Source organism: Conger conger, chromosome 15 (assembly GCF_963514075.1).
Source record: "Conger conger chromosome 15, fConCon1.1, whole genome shotgun sequence".
NCBI classification, from domain to species: domain Eukaryota; kingdom Metazoa; phylum Chordata; class Actinopteri; order Anguilliformes; family Congridae; genus Conger; species Conger conger.
Genome location: NC_083774.1, coordinates 11,454,885 through 11,472,213, shown reverse-complemented (window position 1 = coordinate 11,472,213; position 17,329 = coordinate 11,454,885). Strand labels below are relative to the sequence as shown.

The 17,329-nt window shown below is 43.8% G+C and overlaps 2 protein-coding genes across 3 annotated transcripts in view; one reads left to right on the top strand and one right to left on the bottom strand.

Annotated features, from left to right (window-relative positions):
• Positions 1–17,329, bottom strand: part of cep89 (centrosomal protein 89) — an 84,156-nt gene that overhangs the window by 25,051 nt on the left and 41,776 nt on the right. The window lies entirely within an intron of this gene.
• Positions 13,162–14,988, top strand: zgc:165481 (uncharacterized protein LOC100073327 homolog). Its single transcript, XM_061221956.1, has one exon. It carries the CDS (start codon positions 13,380–13,382, stop codon positions 14,103–14,105), a length of 726 nt encoding a protein of 241 aa, XP_061077940.1. The 5' UTR covers positions 13,162–13,379; the 3' UTR covers positions 14,106–14,988.

Below are 17,329 nucleotides of genomic sequence, written 5' to 3'. Positions count from 1 at the left end.
ACCATGTTTTGTAATCACTAAATTTTTACAAAAGACAATTCCAATCAAATAGCAAACTTGTACATTTCCTCAGCACATTTCCTACTGCAGCATGGTTGATGCATACAAGGAGGGGAACATGCAGCTGACTCCCGATGATGTATGACTAGGAGACATTCCCAATCCACTCAAATTAAAATCATTGTTTATTCTAGAATGCTAATGTGCATCTACTATTTATGGGATAGTGGCCTTCATTTGTATTCAGATCTCTTTTCCAGATTCATTGGCAGTCATGTTTTACAGTGCTGGTCCAATCAATCCGTTCACTTTATTCAGTTGAATTATAATGACCATTGTAATGGGCCTATTATACATTTCCCACACACTGATTCACAGTGAGCGAATGCAAAGCTCCTGTCGTGTACCTGCACTCTCTTCACAGAGGTTAAAGGTTACAGGAGGCGGACATGATATGCTCAGCAACCCCGCAGTGGAAACGGTTATGAGGTTATGGCCCTTTTAAATCATCCCTGATAGGTTGATGAGCCCCATCTAGAATGCCTGTAAAAGTTCGAGCAACAGGCCATCGCTGCATTACACAGCTAGCAATGCATAACGGAAACAGACTTCCTTTAGCATAAGCGCAGGAAATCCCCCGCCTTCAAAGCAAACCGAAACGTAGACAAGTATTCCCTCCTCTGCCACAGCTCCACTGTATATGCATGAGGTAGCATAGCAACACACAGCGAAGTACTGAACTTAGCCAGCAGCTAAGGAAACCTCGACTTCCATCATCTCATTACAGGCGCTAGCCTGTGGATGCTAAGTTACGTTCCTCACAGGGAAGCACTGCTTTAGATGCAGGGCAATTATCTCCTTCATTACCACAGAACCAGTAATGGTGTCGTGGTTTCACGGTAATTGAATAGGCAATATTACTGCGCACTGGGCCCATTTAGCGTAATCAGCGAGGCGTCACAAACTTTCTGAAGTCAAAACACTTTTACGAAAATAAGCCGGATAGCAGTACTGAGGATAGTAAGACCCAAAATATGTGCTGAACATCACCAGCAACAACACGGTCGCGAGGTCAGAGGGAGGTTCCTATTCCATCGACAGAAACAGATCCGATAAGGTGGTTACAGAGCTGTTTATGACTTCTTTTTAGCACACTATCATGATGTACAGCAGTTATGTTCATTCCTGGTCCTGGAGAGCTGCAGGGTGGGCTGGTTTTTCGTTGTTACTCAACACTCGATCGATCACTTAAAGCAGTGGACGACACAGTCAACTCTGACCTGGTTTCATGGGTCTGAATAGGTTGCAGATATTAAGGCGAAGAACAAAGACCAGCAGACCCTGCAGCTCTCCAGGAACGAAGATCGCTGGAGAGAAACCGCTGAACACAGCTGTAACCACTTCTCAAGCTCTCGGGCACATTGCCAGTCTGCTCTCCGCTAGAGATCCGTATCCCTTTTATATCTGGCCAAAAGACACAAAATGGTGTCTCAGACAGAGCTTTTCAATACAAACTCGGCTCCTGTTAGCTGGCACGGCACTTATCTGATAAGTGCAGCACGTCCGCAAGCCCACTGACACTCCTGCTTTTACAAAACAGGAATTATAATGGATACGCGTGAGCCACAGGCCGGAGCGACACCCAGGGAAACAAAGGAACAGAAGCTAAACACAGTCATTAGCACAGCAGACTGACGGGCTAATGGAAAGCAACTTCACATGGCAGACACGGTATTTGGCAGTTTGACATTTCGGGTCAAAACCATTACCATTACCTTCGGTGTGAGAGAGAGAGAGAGAGAGAGAGAGAGAGAGAGAGAGAGAGGTGGCAAAACCCAATGCCCTCCGAAGCACTCAACAGTACTGGCCTGTTCAATAACAGGTCAGCCAGCCCCCTCAATATTTACTGCATGAGTAGAAGCACGTGAGAGCGGCTCTCTCTGACTGAAGCAGACCCCACAGAGAGTAGTGGAAGTGATAAGGTAGCTCACTGCGGCTCTCATGGAAATGAAGAACCAGAGGGGTTCACTGAGGTGGAATCAGTATATTCTACAGTGTAGGATACTCTTTACCGCTCTGTCTGCCTGGAACCATTTTACTGGAAAGCCAATGGATTATGTAAATGACATATTAGCCTTACGCGTATGTTCCCTGATGCCATTTTTGGCAAGACCTCTTCTATTTCTCAGAGATATAAACTGCATGCGCATCATGGTGGCTATAAGCCCTAAAGCCAATCAAAATGGCGCATTCAGGGACATTACAATATGTGCAAGTACTTCATAGAAAAACATATTTCCTTATTCTGTATCAATATATTATTGATATACCTCAAATTTATATCCAAAACCTCAATACCTCAAACGGGCTGTATTTTAGTAACACGAAATACTGAAACAAATATTCATTAGCTCATATTTTTCATTCAGACTTTGTTCAGCTTTCCACAAAAACACGTCTATTCAGTATTCCAGACAAAACACCTGAATCGTTCAGATAATTAGCTGAAGACGCGGGGGATTGTGGAGAGGCAGAACTTTTAAACATTGCTTTTGCAGCTTACCAAAGAACGGCTTCTCCCTCGAGTCAATCATCAAATTGGCTATCACATCTGAACACCGCTGACAGACTATTCTGCTTCAAGGTTTTCGTATAACCTTTAAGCACATCTTCCGCTGCATGCAAATTTCAAGGTTGAGATGCCGTGAAAAGGATATTTTAACAGTACTCTAATTTTGAATAATCACCCTCAAGCAACGCCGACAAAGGCCAGTGGTGATGGATGTGAGCTTCTTTATCAAACCCTCGAAAAAATGAACATTAAAAAAAAACGTATGAAAATTAATTTGGCCACAATGAAAGGCAGCTGAATTTGTAATGAATTTGACCTTTGAGTGACGGGGAGCGACACGTCGCGCTGCCCGAGACAGACGTTGCCACGGGTCCCGGGAGCGGTCCGCATGACCCGGGGGCGAGCAGGGGGTGGCCGGGGGAAATGTTTTCACGGCGCACATGACAGGGGCATTGTGGGATGGACCTCCGGGCTCATCCTTTCCACTCCCTCAGCAGGGAGGCACGCCGCCACCGCAGAGCCGGGTAATTGTCATGGAAATCAGCCATTAACCTTTCCGCCACAGCCGGGGAACAGACAAAAATGTTTACCCAGGAGACGGCATGTCTGCTGTGCGCCGGGCACGTCTCCGAGGGGGTATGGAGGGGGTAAATCTTTTAGGGGGCGCACAGGAACGTGACAGCCCATCCATCGCTCACTGTGGAGTCGTATATCAGCTGCGATGGGCACCCGGTTTATCACACTGCTAAATGCATACAGCAGACTACACGCATTTCAGCATTAATAAGCACACAGGCAAACCAGACGACACGCATTTCAGCATTAATAAGCACACAGGCAAACCAGACGACAGGCATTTCAGCATTAATAAGCACATAGGCAAACGAGACTACAGGCATTTCAGCATTAATAAGCACACAGGCAAACGAGACTACAGGCATTTCAGCATTAATAAGCACACCCAGGCAAACGGCCAGGTCTCTGTAAGGCAGGGAGTAATCCACAGAGGATAGCATTATCATGAGCTGAAGAATGAATCCTTAACCATTACCCAATAACACAAAGAATGATTGTTCATTTTAAGACCATTATAAGTTTCAGTATACATTTTAACCGAATCAAATAAACACAAGAGCTAACTGTGAGAGACAATATAATGACGATACAGACAAATCCCCTTAAAGAAGAACATTGCCTGGTCCCATTTCAGTTCCACAGACAACACTGACCTGATGCAGCTCAGTAAGCACATTTCAGAGTATCTGCAATTATCAGTGGAGTGACTCGAGTGTAAGACACGGCCCAGATATTTCCGCAAGCATCCAAACACCTGTGTGAAGAGTCTGTCCTCGCTGTTATCAATGAGAAAATGTGTCTGCCAGGACAGCTGCAGAATCAGATGTGAGACCACTGAAGTCTGACACCTCTGCAGAATCCTGAATTAGGGCAGAGCATAGCTTTGGAGCAGAGCGAGGGAGAAGCACAAACAACACTACCCGAGCAAAACATCTCACATCGTGTTCCCCAAGATCAAAACACTGTCACATAGTCCAAAGGACTCTTCCTGGAGACAAACAGTAACGGGCTCGCATACGGTGACAATAAGGGCTTTTGGCTCTCATTAGTACTCATTTGAGGAGGCTCGCCCATGTCAAATTTAAAATATACGAGAGGTTAAAACCTGAAATGAGGGGTGTCTCGGTGGCGCAGCCTGTAGAGCACTGACCGCGTGCTCATTGCGAGCCGCGACGTCGGCGGTTCGAATCCGACCGTCTGACATTTGTCGCATGTCTTCCCCCTCTCTCTCGCTCCCATTGTTCCTGTCTCTCTATACTATACTGTCCAATAAAGCTGAAAAAGGCCTAAAAAATATCTTAAAAAAAAAAAAAAAAAAAAAAAAAAAAACCTGAAATGAGGCAGGGCTAAATCTGACAGGATAAAAAAATATATAAATAATATATGTACAAATAATGCAGTCCCAAACTCATTCCCTTCTGCTCGACTTGATGGGATCCGGTCAGTGTGCAGGGGGGCCAAAGAATACACGTATGCATTCTCTTAAAACCTAAACCTCCCATTCCTTCACGCATTTTAGAGATGTGAGGAATAACTGGAATGGCTGAGCTTAACAGGTTGGCAGCGCGAGGAGCATTTCAGCATTAACGCAGCTCATGACACAGAATAACTACCTGTCAGTTCCCTTCACAGACCCCCCTGCAGTGTGAACCATCTGCAGTGCTGTTTGCAGTCGGTACCTCTGCAGACATCGCCCTGGCTGTCTGTAGCTGTAATCAGTCTGTACCTCTGCAGACATTGCCCTGGCTGTCTGTAGCTGTAATCAGCCCTGTACTTCTGCAGACATTGCCCTGGCTGTCTGTAGCTGTAATCAGCCTGTACCTCTGCAGACATTGCCCTGGCTGTCTGTAGCTGTAATCAGCCCTGTACCTCTGCAGACATTGACCTGGCTGTCTGTAGCTGTAATCAGTCTGTACCTCTGCAGACATTGCCCTGGCTGTCTGTAGCTATAATCAGCCTGTACCTCTGCAGACATTGGCCTGGCTGTCTGTAGCTGTAATCAGCCCTGTACCTCTGCAGACATTGCCCTGGCTGTCTGTAGCTGTTATCAGCCTGTAGCTCTGCAGACATTGCCCTGGCTGTCTGTAGCTGTAATCAGCCCTGTACCTCTGCAGACATTGACCTGGCTGTCTGTAGCTGTAATCAGTCTGTACCTCTGCAGACATTGCCCTGGCTGTCTGTAGCTATAATCAGCCTGTACCTCTGCAGACATTGGCCTGGCTGTCTGTAGCTGTAATCAGCCCTGTACCTCTGCAGACATTGCCCTGGCTGTCTGTAGCTGTTATCAGCCTGTAGCTCTGCAGACATTGCCCTGGCTGTCTGTAGCTATAATCAGCCCTGTACCTCTGCAGACATTGCCCTGGCTGTCTGTAGCTGTAATCAGTCTGTACCTCTGCAGACATTGGCCTGGCTGTCTGTAGCTGTAATCAGCCCTGTACCTCTGCAGACATTGCCCTGGCTGTCTGTAGCTGTTATCAGCCTGTAGCTCTGCAGACATTGCCCTGGCTGTCTGTAGCTGTAATCAGCCTGTACCTCTGCAGACATTGCCCTGGCTGTCTGTAGCACGTTCACAGCTGCTGCAGAAGGCCTGTTGATGCTCCAGGGCCCAGGACACTCGCTCTAGCGTGACCAGGCTGGAGACACCCTGCTGCAGAATCCCCTCCCCGGGCACTGCCCGCCCAGCAGCGAGCACGGCCAGGACTTAATCTCCCGATCACGGGAGGCACGACTTCACCAAGCGCTTCAGCCGGAGACGTCACTGCGGAAGCCCTGAACCGGCCCGCTCGTTCCTCTGAGGGGAAAGCGTTAAGACAGAAGACCTTTCTCCCCGCGCCAGGAAATGAGCTCAGCGGGAGGGGAGTGCTGAAGCCTGCTATGCCAGCACAGGCGTGAGCGGCAGACAGCTCCAAATTGGAGCAAACCGCGTTTTCCCCTCCACCAGGGACAGAGAAACAGCCTTACTGGCAGATGTGCCTGTCTGAAGAGCCGTGGTTCGGCTGCTTTCCACTGCAGAAAGCTGACCGCCCGAGTCTCCGCTTTAACAAAGGCAGGAATACGAGGGAACATGAAGACACTTAAACTGTGTTCAACAGGCATCATTTAACATTATGTGTTAATAAGGCAGGTTTGCTGCTCTGAGCATCCTGTAAAAAACATCTGCTTTCTTTCACTTCCTTTCACGTCTTTTTCTGGGCATTTCACTGGAGGGATTTCAGAAAAACACATTTCCGTAGCACATTTAAATAATGGGAAAAAAAGGCATACATCAACAGAGTGTAAACAAAAATAATGGCTTAAAAAATTTTTCGGGGGGGATTGTTAAATAATTCATCACTTACAATAATTCTGCGGCAAACGGCATTATCTAAATCCATATGTTAAATGTAGCTGAGAGTTGACACCAACTGGACAATCTGTCGCACACGATGGAGAGAGCCGGGATCTCTTCAGAATAAGGGCCTGACAGATGTTCCTTACAGGAGATGCTTTACACAAGGACAGGCTTCAGAGACTGAGACAGGGTCCAGGAATAGGTGGCTCCATGCTCTCAGACAGACAGATCTACTGGGGACGGAGAGGCCGATCAGTCCGTCTCTGCCTGGTCCACCAGGAGAAGAATCCACAGACCTGAGTCTGGATCTATACCGTCTGTCATATCCCTACCCGGCAGCCAACCCTGGTAATGACTGTGCACCGTGACACCACTACAGCCATTACACCACTGTTAAGGGGATAATGTCAGCCCATTACTGCATGCATAACCATCATCTTTTTCCACATAATAAGCGGCATGCAAGGGAAGGTGATATTAGCCCCGTGGTAACAGAGTGAGAGGAGATGTAATATTGAGGTGAGAGTTAGAAGGATAGAGAGAGACCTTGGAGTCAGCATACCTTGCAAAGCACCTGAGTCTATTGCTCAGTGGAGGTCACCAGCTGATGTTGTGCTGCTTTCTTGTTAGAATATACAGACAGCAATAAAAAGGAAATATTTAAGACCTGTCTTAGGAGCAATAGAACCAAGAGAATTATAATGTAGGTCTCGATATTACCACCTGTGGTATGTCATGTTTTCCAATAAATCAGAATTCTTACAGCTATTATGGGATTAACCACATGCAAGTTATGTGGTTATAATTACAGATAAGGCACTTGGCTAAGTTCCCAAAGGAAATCCTCTGCTCAATGCATTTTTAATGGTACCTAAATGAATAAATTATCCTATAGCATATGTTTACCACTGAACACTTAAAAGACTGCTGTTACTCTTCTCCTGTAAAATACACTGTACTTTATGGTCCAAGACCATCATAAGAAACACCTGATGAGAACCCAGACCATACATCAGAGATAATTTTTGCAAACAGCCACAGAATGAGCTCATGCCTCCACACATGAAATCATACTCAGCTGGTGGAAGCCAATACACTGCAGAGATATACAGTAAATAAATTAAAATACCCCTGGGCTGTATGACTACCTGTATCGGTAAAGCAATTCATAATAAAAAATAAAAAAGACGAGCAGAGTTAATCCACTGTTTATATGAAAAGATATGAGGGAATAATTGATGGAGAAATTGGTTTTTGTGATGGGTAAAAATAGAACAGCAAAAGATTTGCAGTAGAGCTAAGGCCATGAGTAATGATGGAGTATGCAGATTACAGCTTTCACAGACTTTTCTTTAAGTTATTAAAGACTATTCATACCTATACTATTACGTACAGTTATATACAGTACAGTAACTATAATGACTGTACCATTAGTATATACAGCATTAGTTAGGGATATGAAGAGAACACTCTGTGTTAATAATCTGTGTACTGCACTTGCATTCAGAAAGGGGGGAGGCTCCAAACATTTTTTGACGCTTGTGTCTGTTCATCTTTGTCATTTAATTAATGCCCTCTTCAATGTCACAAAATGCATGTTTAATTGCACCACAAATTAATAAGTATTGTGACATTTCCTTTTAATACATAGTGTTTAACCAACGTCACCATCAAATATCTTGGAAACAACATTGGTCAACTGCGAGAAGAAACACATTAATTGTTCATTTCCAAATATGGTTTTGGGGTTAAGATACACCCCTGTTATTCATCATAGTAAAGCATACAAAGGCATTTTTTTCAACTAAACGGATTAACACTGAATTTCAGGGTGTCTGTATGAATGCATGGAAGTGGATGTACAGATGGCCAACAGCATGCGCAGCACTTTCTGGAAGCTTCTCCCATTTGTTTCTGGGGCTGGGGCACAAAGCTGTACACCTCCTGGTGCACTGGTCTGAGGCTGGGGGGAATTAGGACATTTCTTCACTACTTACAAACTGCTACAATCTGATAGTACTTGTTGTCGTCAAGACAACAGGAGTGGCTTAGCAGAGATTTTAAAGAGAATCTGATACAGGTTGCTGACCTGAAAGTGTCGCTTTTAAACCAAATCAATTTGGCAGTGGCATTCCCGAAACAACATGAAGGCCTTTTAAATTTTTTGCTCTACTGCAATATGCAGCTTGCACAAAAACATTCAAGCGTTGACGAATAGCTGCACTATTCAGAGGGGAGATCAGGGTTGAGCGGGCTGTTTTCTGCTCTGATCACTCACTCTGCCACTGCTGCGCGCTTTCCTCTCAGTGAGACTCCAGGGAGGACACACGCCCGTCTATAAACAGAGCCGCGGTGCCTCGTCACGATCGAGCCGCTATAAGTGCTATAACAAGACCTCAACAGCGTCAACATTAATCTCCACTGTATAACCTCACATCAACTGCCTATGTATAACCCAACATTATCAACCCAGTAACAGTAACATATTAATCTTCAATGTATAACCTCACATCAACTGCCTATGTATAACCCAATATTAACAACCTACGTATGACCCAACATTATCAACCTAGTAACAGTAACATATTAATCTCCAATGTATAACCTCATATCAACTGCCTATGTATAACCCCATATTAACAACCTACGTATGACCCAACATTATCAACCTAGTAACAGTAACATATTAATCTCCAATGTATAACCTCACATCAGCAGCCTATGTATAACCCAACATTATCAACCCAGTAACAGTAACATATTAATCTCCAATGTATAACCTCACATCAACAGCCTATGTATAACCCAACATTATCAACCCAGTAACAGTAACATATTAATCTCCAATGTATAACCTCACATCAACAGCCTATGTATAACCCCATATTAACAACCTATGTATGACCCAACATTATCAACCTAGTAAAAATAACATATTAATCTCCAATGTATAACCTCACATCAACAGCCTATGTAAGACCCAACATTATCAACCCAGTAACAGTAACATATCAATCGCCAATGTATAACCTCACATCAACTGCCTATGTATAACCCAACATTATCAACCCAGTAACAGTAACATATCAATCGCCAATGTATAACCTCACATCAACAGCCTATGTATAACCTCATATTAACAACCTATGTATGACCAAATATTATCAACCTAGTAACAGTAACCGACTGTAGAACGATTTGATTTTTTATTACAATAAATGTCTGCAGGTTTAGCCAAGAAGGTCACGGTAGATAAAAGATCAAAACTCTCTCCTCAGGGTTGTGAAATGGTGAAAATGCATGAAGTATGAAAGCAGTTTACATAACTGAGAAACCACAGCATTTCACTAGCTGCAAAATGAACACTGGTGACATGGTGAGAATTTCACCCTCAGGACTCAGCGAGACGTCCTCCCAAAGTCACTGCCCTCTCAAACATGGAGGAGTAGCTGAAGGCCAGCAGGACCAGCTTTCGCTCCCCCTCCTGGCTAGCGTCAGGGCCCATATCTGATCAACTCAATACCTGGCAGCTGTGGTGCAAAGGCAGGTCTATTCCACAGCTCTGTGCATGACTGCAGGACTAATGAAGGCATTTTATTTCCCCACTTCTCAGTTGCAGAAGCCTGGCGAGTTCTTAAGTTTGTGTGCTGAAGCTGACATTCAGTTAAACCGAGAGGAGGGAAATCAGAGAAACCGCCCCCCCCCCCACCACCACCACACACGGCCAAAAACACACCAGTACCCATCCTCATCCCATGCACACCATCACACACCATTTATGGGCCCTTCCTATGTACAAACAAAACCTGCCTCGGCTGAATATTGTAAATCTAGTGAATCTTTCTCCCCATTACAGCACCACACAGTCAGTTAGTTATTAAACGGAAGAACAATTTAGCCTGCATCTCCGCAGTGTCCAATTCATGTCGACCATTTGCATGCAATCACAAACATAATCATATGCCCTTCCATCCCATTTCAAATCTCTGCAACATTTAATCTATTTATATTGCTAATATGAAATGCTGAAAGTGGTGCACAAGGAAAGGTATCACCTCCATCTGTGCTGCTCTTGTGAAATAAATACTCATAACGTCCTTCAGCCCCCCCTGACTGCACCTCTAGTATGCGCTGTCCCCAACTGCATAGTTGCAGATGTATGACTTGTAATTCATGAGTGATATATCAAGAGCACTATTATATATTATATTGTATTGTACAACTTTTTTTTTCTGCTGCTGTAGCCTATCCATTTGACATGTTGTGTTTTCAGAGATTGTCTTCTGCATACCATTGTTGGTTATTTGTGTAATGGTCACCATCTTGTCAGTTTTGACTAGCCCATTCATAAGGCGTTTTTGCCCACAGAACTGCTGCTCACTAGATTACATTATTGGCATTTGGCAGATGCTCTTATCCAGATTAGACTAAGCAGGAGACAATCCTCCCCTGGAGCAATGCAGGGTTAAGGGCCTTGCTCAAGGGCCCAACAGCTGTGCAGATCGTATTGTGGCTACGATTAGAACCACCAACCTTCCGTGTGCCAGTCATTTACCTTAACCGCTACGCTACAGGCCGCCCCAGATGTTTGTTTTTTTTTCGCAGCATTTTCCGCAAACTCTAGGGACTGTCACGTGTCACAGGAAATCACAGGAGATCAGCAGTTTCTGGGATACTCAAACCACCCTGTCTGGCACCAACAATTATTCAATGGTCAAATTTCTTCCCCATTCTGACATTTGGTCTGAACCTCTTGACCATGTCTGCATGCGTTTATGCATTTATTTGCTACCACAAGATTGGCTGATTAAATATTTGCATAAACAAGTTGTTTCTTCGTACAAAAAAAATCTCCAAGGGTAATTTCGGAAATTGCATTTAGTTTTTTTTCACCATAACAGTAGCTGCACACAAAAAAATGAAAAATAATAAAAATAAAAAAACACCACTCATGCAGCTGTAATTTTGACAGCATCCTTAATTAAAATATTATCCCACAGCTGGTGTGCTTCCCCTTTTAAAATGGTTAGATTAAAGTGAATCAGGTGGTCCCTTTCAATGAGCAAGCATCATTAAATCATCTTTTTGTCAAAAAATAACAAACAACTCATTCGGCCCAAACTTGTGCCTGGTGTTTTACTGGGTTTGCCTTCTCCAGTCAATACTGGCAACAACGGTAAACAACGCTCAGGGATTGCTCAATATGACGTCAAAGACTTGCTGATGCAGAAGAGCGAGAAAAGGCCAAGCTTTTCATGGAGCGAAGCCCTTAGAGGGGTGTGATGCAGGCAGGGTCTGTGCAAGTGGACTTATTTGCGCCGACAGGCTTGTGAAATGAGGTGATCGCTAACATAATCACGTAGAGGACCGGCTTGTCATCTGACAAAATAGAAATGGAACCAGGCAAGTTTTATGTCTGACAAGGGGTTATAGACACGGAGCAGGCTTTTCACGGCGAGCTTGTTTTTCATGTTGTGTTGCAAGGAAACTGAATTTTTATACTTTGCCTCAAAGGAGTCACTTTGCGGAATTTCTTTTTTTCCATTTGTATGTGTGCCAAGTGTCGCAAATTAAGTTCCTTCAGGAAAAGTAAGTATCAAAGAGAAAGTAACAACAAACACTTGAGTGCCGAGGATCAGTTTAGACCAAACGGTGAAAACCCATCATGTTACAAATGTTTTCATAAGGTATACAACACACAGACTCGCATGTTTTGGCCATATATCCATCAAAAGGAACCGTCAATTAAATTACTCCAACTGTATTCATTATCGTCATGTTATGAACCAGAAACCCATGAAGAGGACTGCTTTTAACAAGCCTCTTTTTAATGACACTGAAACAGCCAGTGTGATAATACAGCCTTTAGCACCTGTATAATACATTTCTATGTGATTGTTTCCCTGTGTTATCAGAATTATTCTCATCAAATGTACAGAATTACACACACGATTAATTAATATGGTTGTTTGTCCTCCAGGGAAAAATATGACCAATTTCCCCATGATAAATAAAAGCTTGCTTCATTACCCTCCAATATCAGCAATTCAATCAACAAATGGTTAATAATGTTAATTATGCACCTGAAGACAGGCAACAAATTAAATGGATCTCTAATCCTGCATGTACAAACTGCATTAAAATCGTGAAAAAGCACTTGTTTATCAAAAAAAGAATGTCTTCAATTATGCAGAAACAAGCATGCATGCCAAACCTTGGATATTAAATAAAAAATATAAATAAATTAAAAATTGTGTCTGCAGATTGCACACTCAATTTGATATCATTTGTCTTTTATTGCCGTGGATGGTCACAGTCCATAAATCAGGAAATTTCAGGACAGCCAAGGACACTGACAAAAAGGAAATTAGGCACTGAAACAGAGAGAGCCATTAACAGAATCACATAAAAGATAACACTCTCTGCAGAATGCACACGCAGAAGTCTGCTGCACCACCATAAGCAATGATCTGTGATACGTCGGCAATAACACACAGAACTGCTCTCATGCAGTGCTACCCTGTCAAAAGGGCAACAACACGCCTTTGAAAATAGCCCTTGTATTTTTATTGTTTTTGAAGGACTACTCAGGGTTGGCTACAATAAATCAGTAAATAGATTGAACATTCTATCTACACATGGCTTGCTAAAGTCTAAAACACGTCCACTGGCATCTCTGAACACACGTGTCAAAACTCTAAGTGGATAGGCTATAGCAGCAGAAGACATTATAAGTCAAAAATAATAATTCTAATAAATAGCTAATAAAGTGCGTACTGAGTGCCTGTTCTTCGAACATGGGATGTTATTTTTCAGGTTAGTGGCCGACCTTTGACATGATGTACAGCATTATTATAGTAACTTTTTTTCCTGCCTTCCCCTGCAGAGCATGAGGCAAAAATGAGCTGTGGCCAAAAGAATGAGCCTGAGGAGAGGCCGGCCAGCGACGAGCTGGAGTGTAAGATCTGCTACCAGCGCTTCAACGCCCACAACCGCAAGCCCAAGATCCTGGACTGCCTGCACCGGGTGTGCGCCCGCTGCCTCAACAAGATCCTGGACATGGGCGACGGCTCGCAGTTCATCAGCTGCCCGTTCTGCCGGCACGAGACCGAGGTCTCCGAGTACGAGGTGGCCGGGCTGCCCGACGACTCCAACATCATGTCCCGGCTGGCCACCAGGGACAAGTCCTGGAGCTCGGACAGCAAAGAGGTGGTCCTCACCCCCAAGACCCTGTCCTCCTCCAGCCCCTCGCACGACTCCTCCAACTGCCTGGTGATCACCATCATGGAGGTGCAGAGGGACCTGCAGCGCTCGCCCAGCAGGAACGGCAGCTCGGACTACTACGCCGAGCAGAGCCTGGACTCCGTATCGGTGGCCTCCAACAGCCAGGCGGAGCAGGACGTCCTGTCCAAGCTCTGCAGCCACGTGCCCCGGATACTGGTGTGGCTGCTGGGCTTCTTCTACTTCGGCTCCCTGCCTCTGGGGATTTACCTGCTGGTGATCCAGAGAGTGACGCTGGGCATCGTGTGCGTGAGCCTGGTGCCCTCCAGCCTGACTGTGTGCCTGGTGTACGGGTTCTGCCAGTGCCTGTGCCAGGGCATGTGCGACTGTGCCTCCCGGAGCTGACTATGCCGGGCGCTGTGCCAGGCCCTGACTCCCCTCAGCTTCACGTACGAGGCCGAGACGCAGAGTACCTCCAACAACACCGACCCGCTTTCATTCATGCTTTAGAACAACAACAACAAAAACCGGGCGGAGATTCCTCTCCCCAACACCTCTCCCATGAGATGTCATAATGTCAGTTGTCAAGGTGTAGACTGGGATTTAACACACTGAGCACTCCTTAAGAGTAATGTAACCTGGTAAGATGCACTTTAGTATTTGCACTTATTAGTATTACATTGTGGATGAGTACTGTGGTTTCACTGTTAATCCCGGGATGATGTAATGTGTTATTTATGCCCTGAAGTAGTCGACTTTGTCGTTTTTTCTTTACAATTTCACAAATCTGATCCGCTTCAGGCCGAACTTTGAGATCTGCAAAGTGGTCTCAAAGAGGACCTCTGCCTTAAGAGGAAAGAGGAACTACCTACGGCAGACTACCACAGAAATAAAATGAGGTTTTCTAAAATAGTTTTTGTATTCATTTATAAAATCCAGCGCAGAATTATACATTCAAATGGTTTCATAATGAAGTTTATTTGTGTGTTGCTGTTCTAAATAGTGACTTGTCTGCTGTTAAAAAAAAAAATCAATGGAAAATTCATAGCAATCATTCACATGCCAACATTGACATTTTAGGTTCTTCTAAATGTTTGATGTTAAAACTGTGAACACTAGAATGTTTGCCTATTCTTAAATAATTTTTAACACTTTCATCTGAAATAATATGCAATGATTTGAAAATGTATGGACTTGAAACTATTTTTTGCTTCTCTTGGAAATAGAATTATACACAGGAAACCAGAACATGATTAAACAAATTAAATTTTCATGGACCAAACCAAAAGCAATTTAGTGCCAGTGTTTTAATTCCTCTGTTGGAATCTACAGCTCCCGCTCCATAAAATAATAATACTGTTTATATATAAAATGGCTATAATATTCACTGCCACATAGTTTCTGCTGTCAATGACAAATATATTTTTCATTCATGTCAAAAGACCAAGACCAAGAAATAGATCTATTTCAGAAGACATGAGAGACAGTGATTATTTTTTATTTAAACACTTTCCCCGTTTTTCTCCCTAATTTGGAATGGCCAAATATTTCACCATTCCCACATATCATTCTCACACCTTCCACTACTGATTTTGGAGAGCTCAATCAATGCACGTGCTCTCCACTGAAGTGTGTGACATCACTTCCTGCCTCACCCCAGTTCCCTGGCTGACTGACAGACATGAGTCAGAGGAGGACCAACGAGAGCCAGCAGTTGTACACAGCAGGACGCCATCATCTGAATGCATCCCTATGTGACGCCAAGCCCGTGGTCTTCATTCCTGGTCCTCGAGATCCACAAGGTCTGCTGGTTATTGTTGTTACGCAGGACTTCGATTAAATTGATTAAAGCAGTCGATTACACAGTTAACTCACCTCCGCGTGTTTCATAGGTCTGAATCGGTTGCCATTTTTAAGACTAAAACAAAGACCAGTAAACCCTATGGCTCCTCAGGACTGGGAATGAGAACCACTGTGCTTCAGCATACTGAGGTCCTGGTATAGTCCATATTCAACACAAGGCCTCAGAGCCCAACCACACACTGAAACACTGCCGCATCTGGACGAGCCAACCAGTACCCCCAGCTACACGTTTAGCATTAAATCTTCATCTTAATCTTTATCTTAAAAGGTGCACGCATGATCCCAAATAAGGTGCCCACACTTACAAATAACTTCAGTGATTGCTGCTTGATCCTGGAGAGTCAAATAAATCTAATCAATGATTTATTTTTAAACATTGCTAGCAATAGGAACACAAATGATGTGGGCAACTGCCAATATACTTAGCAATGGAGTTTAGCAACTGACAGCCTTACTAGCACATTGTTATACACTGTAAACAGGGAGCAAATCATTACCTATTAGCATGTCCTGGAGTCTAATGGAAGCTATTTAGAATCTCCTTGATGCCTGTAATATCCCGTCTTATAAATGCATTATGCAAGAGAAGGTAAGCTTTGGTCAACCATATTTTCTACCATGCTAATTCCATCATTTATGCAATAATGTAGTTTTAACAAACCCTGTCACATTGGTTTACAATGATATTTTAATTATTGTGGATTTCCCCCCCCTATATATCCAGCTATATCCAAGCATTTTGCAACTGTTTGTCCTTTTTTGAGATTGAATTGGTAATGTATTTTATAAAGTTAAGTATGAGGCTGTGACAGGTAACAGCAGAAATATCCCAACATAAAATGATGCCAGAAGTGAGTAAATTATGGCGAGTGTAGGGTGAGATAGCTGCACGTAAGAGTGAGAGACGTGAAATCTGAAGTGAAAGATCGGCTTGTTACAGAGGCACGGTTACGGTTCCATCCATGCACATTACCTCAGAGCCATATATACCACGCCAGTGGTTCGCTTCAACCCCAGCACTCATAACCCATAACCAAACTAAGGTACAGTACTGCAGGATGATGATATCCAGAGTTTAGTACACCATGCACAGATCCTTTCTGAGCGACACTTCAACCGCACAGCTGGTGAATGTTTCAGACTGCGTCTTTAAAAAGCTTGCAGCTTGCAGGCAGTCATGAGCACACAGCAGGTTCATTTCACTAATAAATGAGGAAGAATGACTTTTCATTTTGGCAGTTTGCATCTTTTTTGCAGTTTGCATCATTTATACGCTTCATACTGGGAAATCAATTCACACTCTCGCAGATATTCTGTTTGAAGTCGTACATAAAAGGCCTCAGTATCGGAGAGATACGCAAACAAACTTTGTCTACAAAAAGCCGAGAGCTTGGAAACTCCACTGCATGCAACAATTCAATCTCAAATTCATACTTGGAACATATTGGCAATGGAGTGAGTTTAGTTTTAACACTGGTGGGGACGCATTCGGCCATTGTAGTACACACAACCAGTACCCAAATGTCGGCATTGTTTGTCTGTTAGACAACCCCATCTGGTGTGCATAACAATAATCTGACAAATGATGTTTCATAGTTAATTAATTTATTGATGGGGACAATTTAAAGTTCCTGACACAGTGTTTAATTCATTTATTGGGGGAAAATGTTCTGGCCCTCTTTAATCTTTGTCTACTGTACGTCAGGGGTAAACATTCAACCTGTCAGTACAATGGAAAGATTCCGAATGCTTTGTTTTGATAAGAC

What these genes read in the sequence shown, in the direction of transcription:
- zgc:165481 (XM_061221956.1), top strand. Translation starts at nt 13,380, where the DNA reads ATGAGCTGTGGCCAAAAGAATGAGCCTGAGGAGAGGCCGGCCAGCGAC.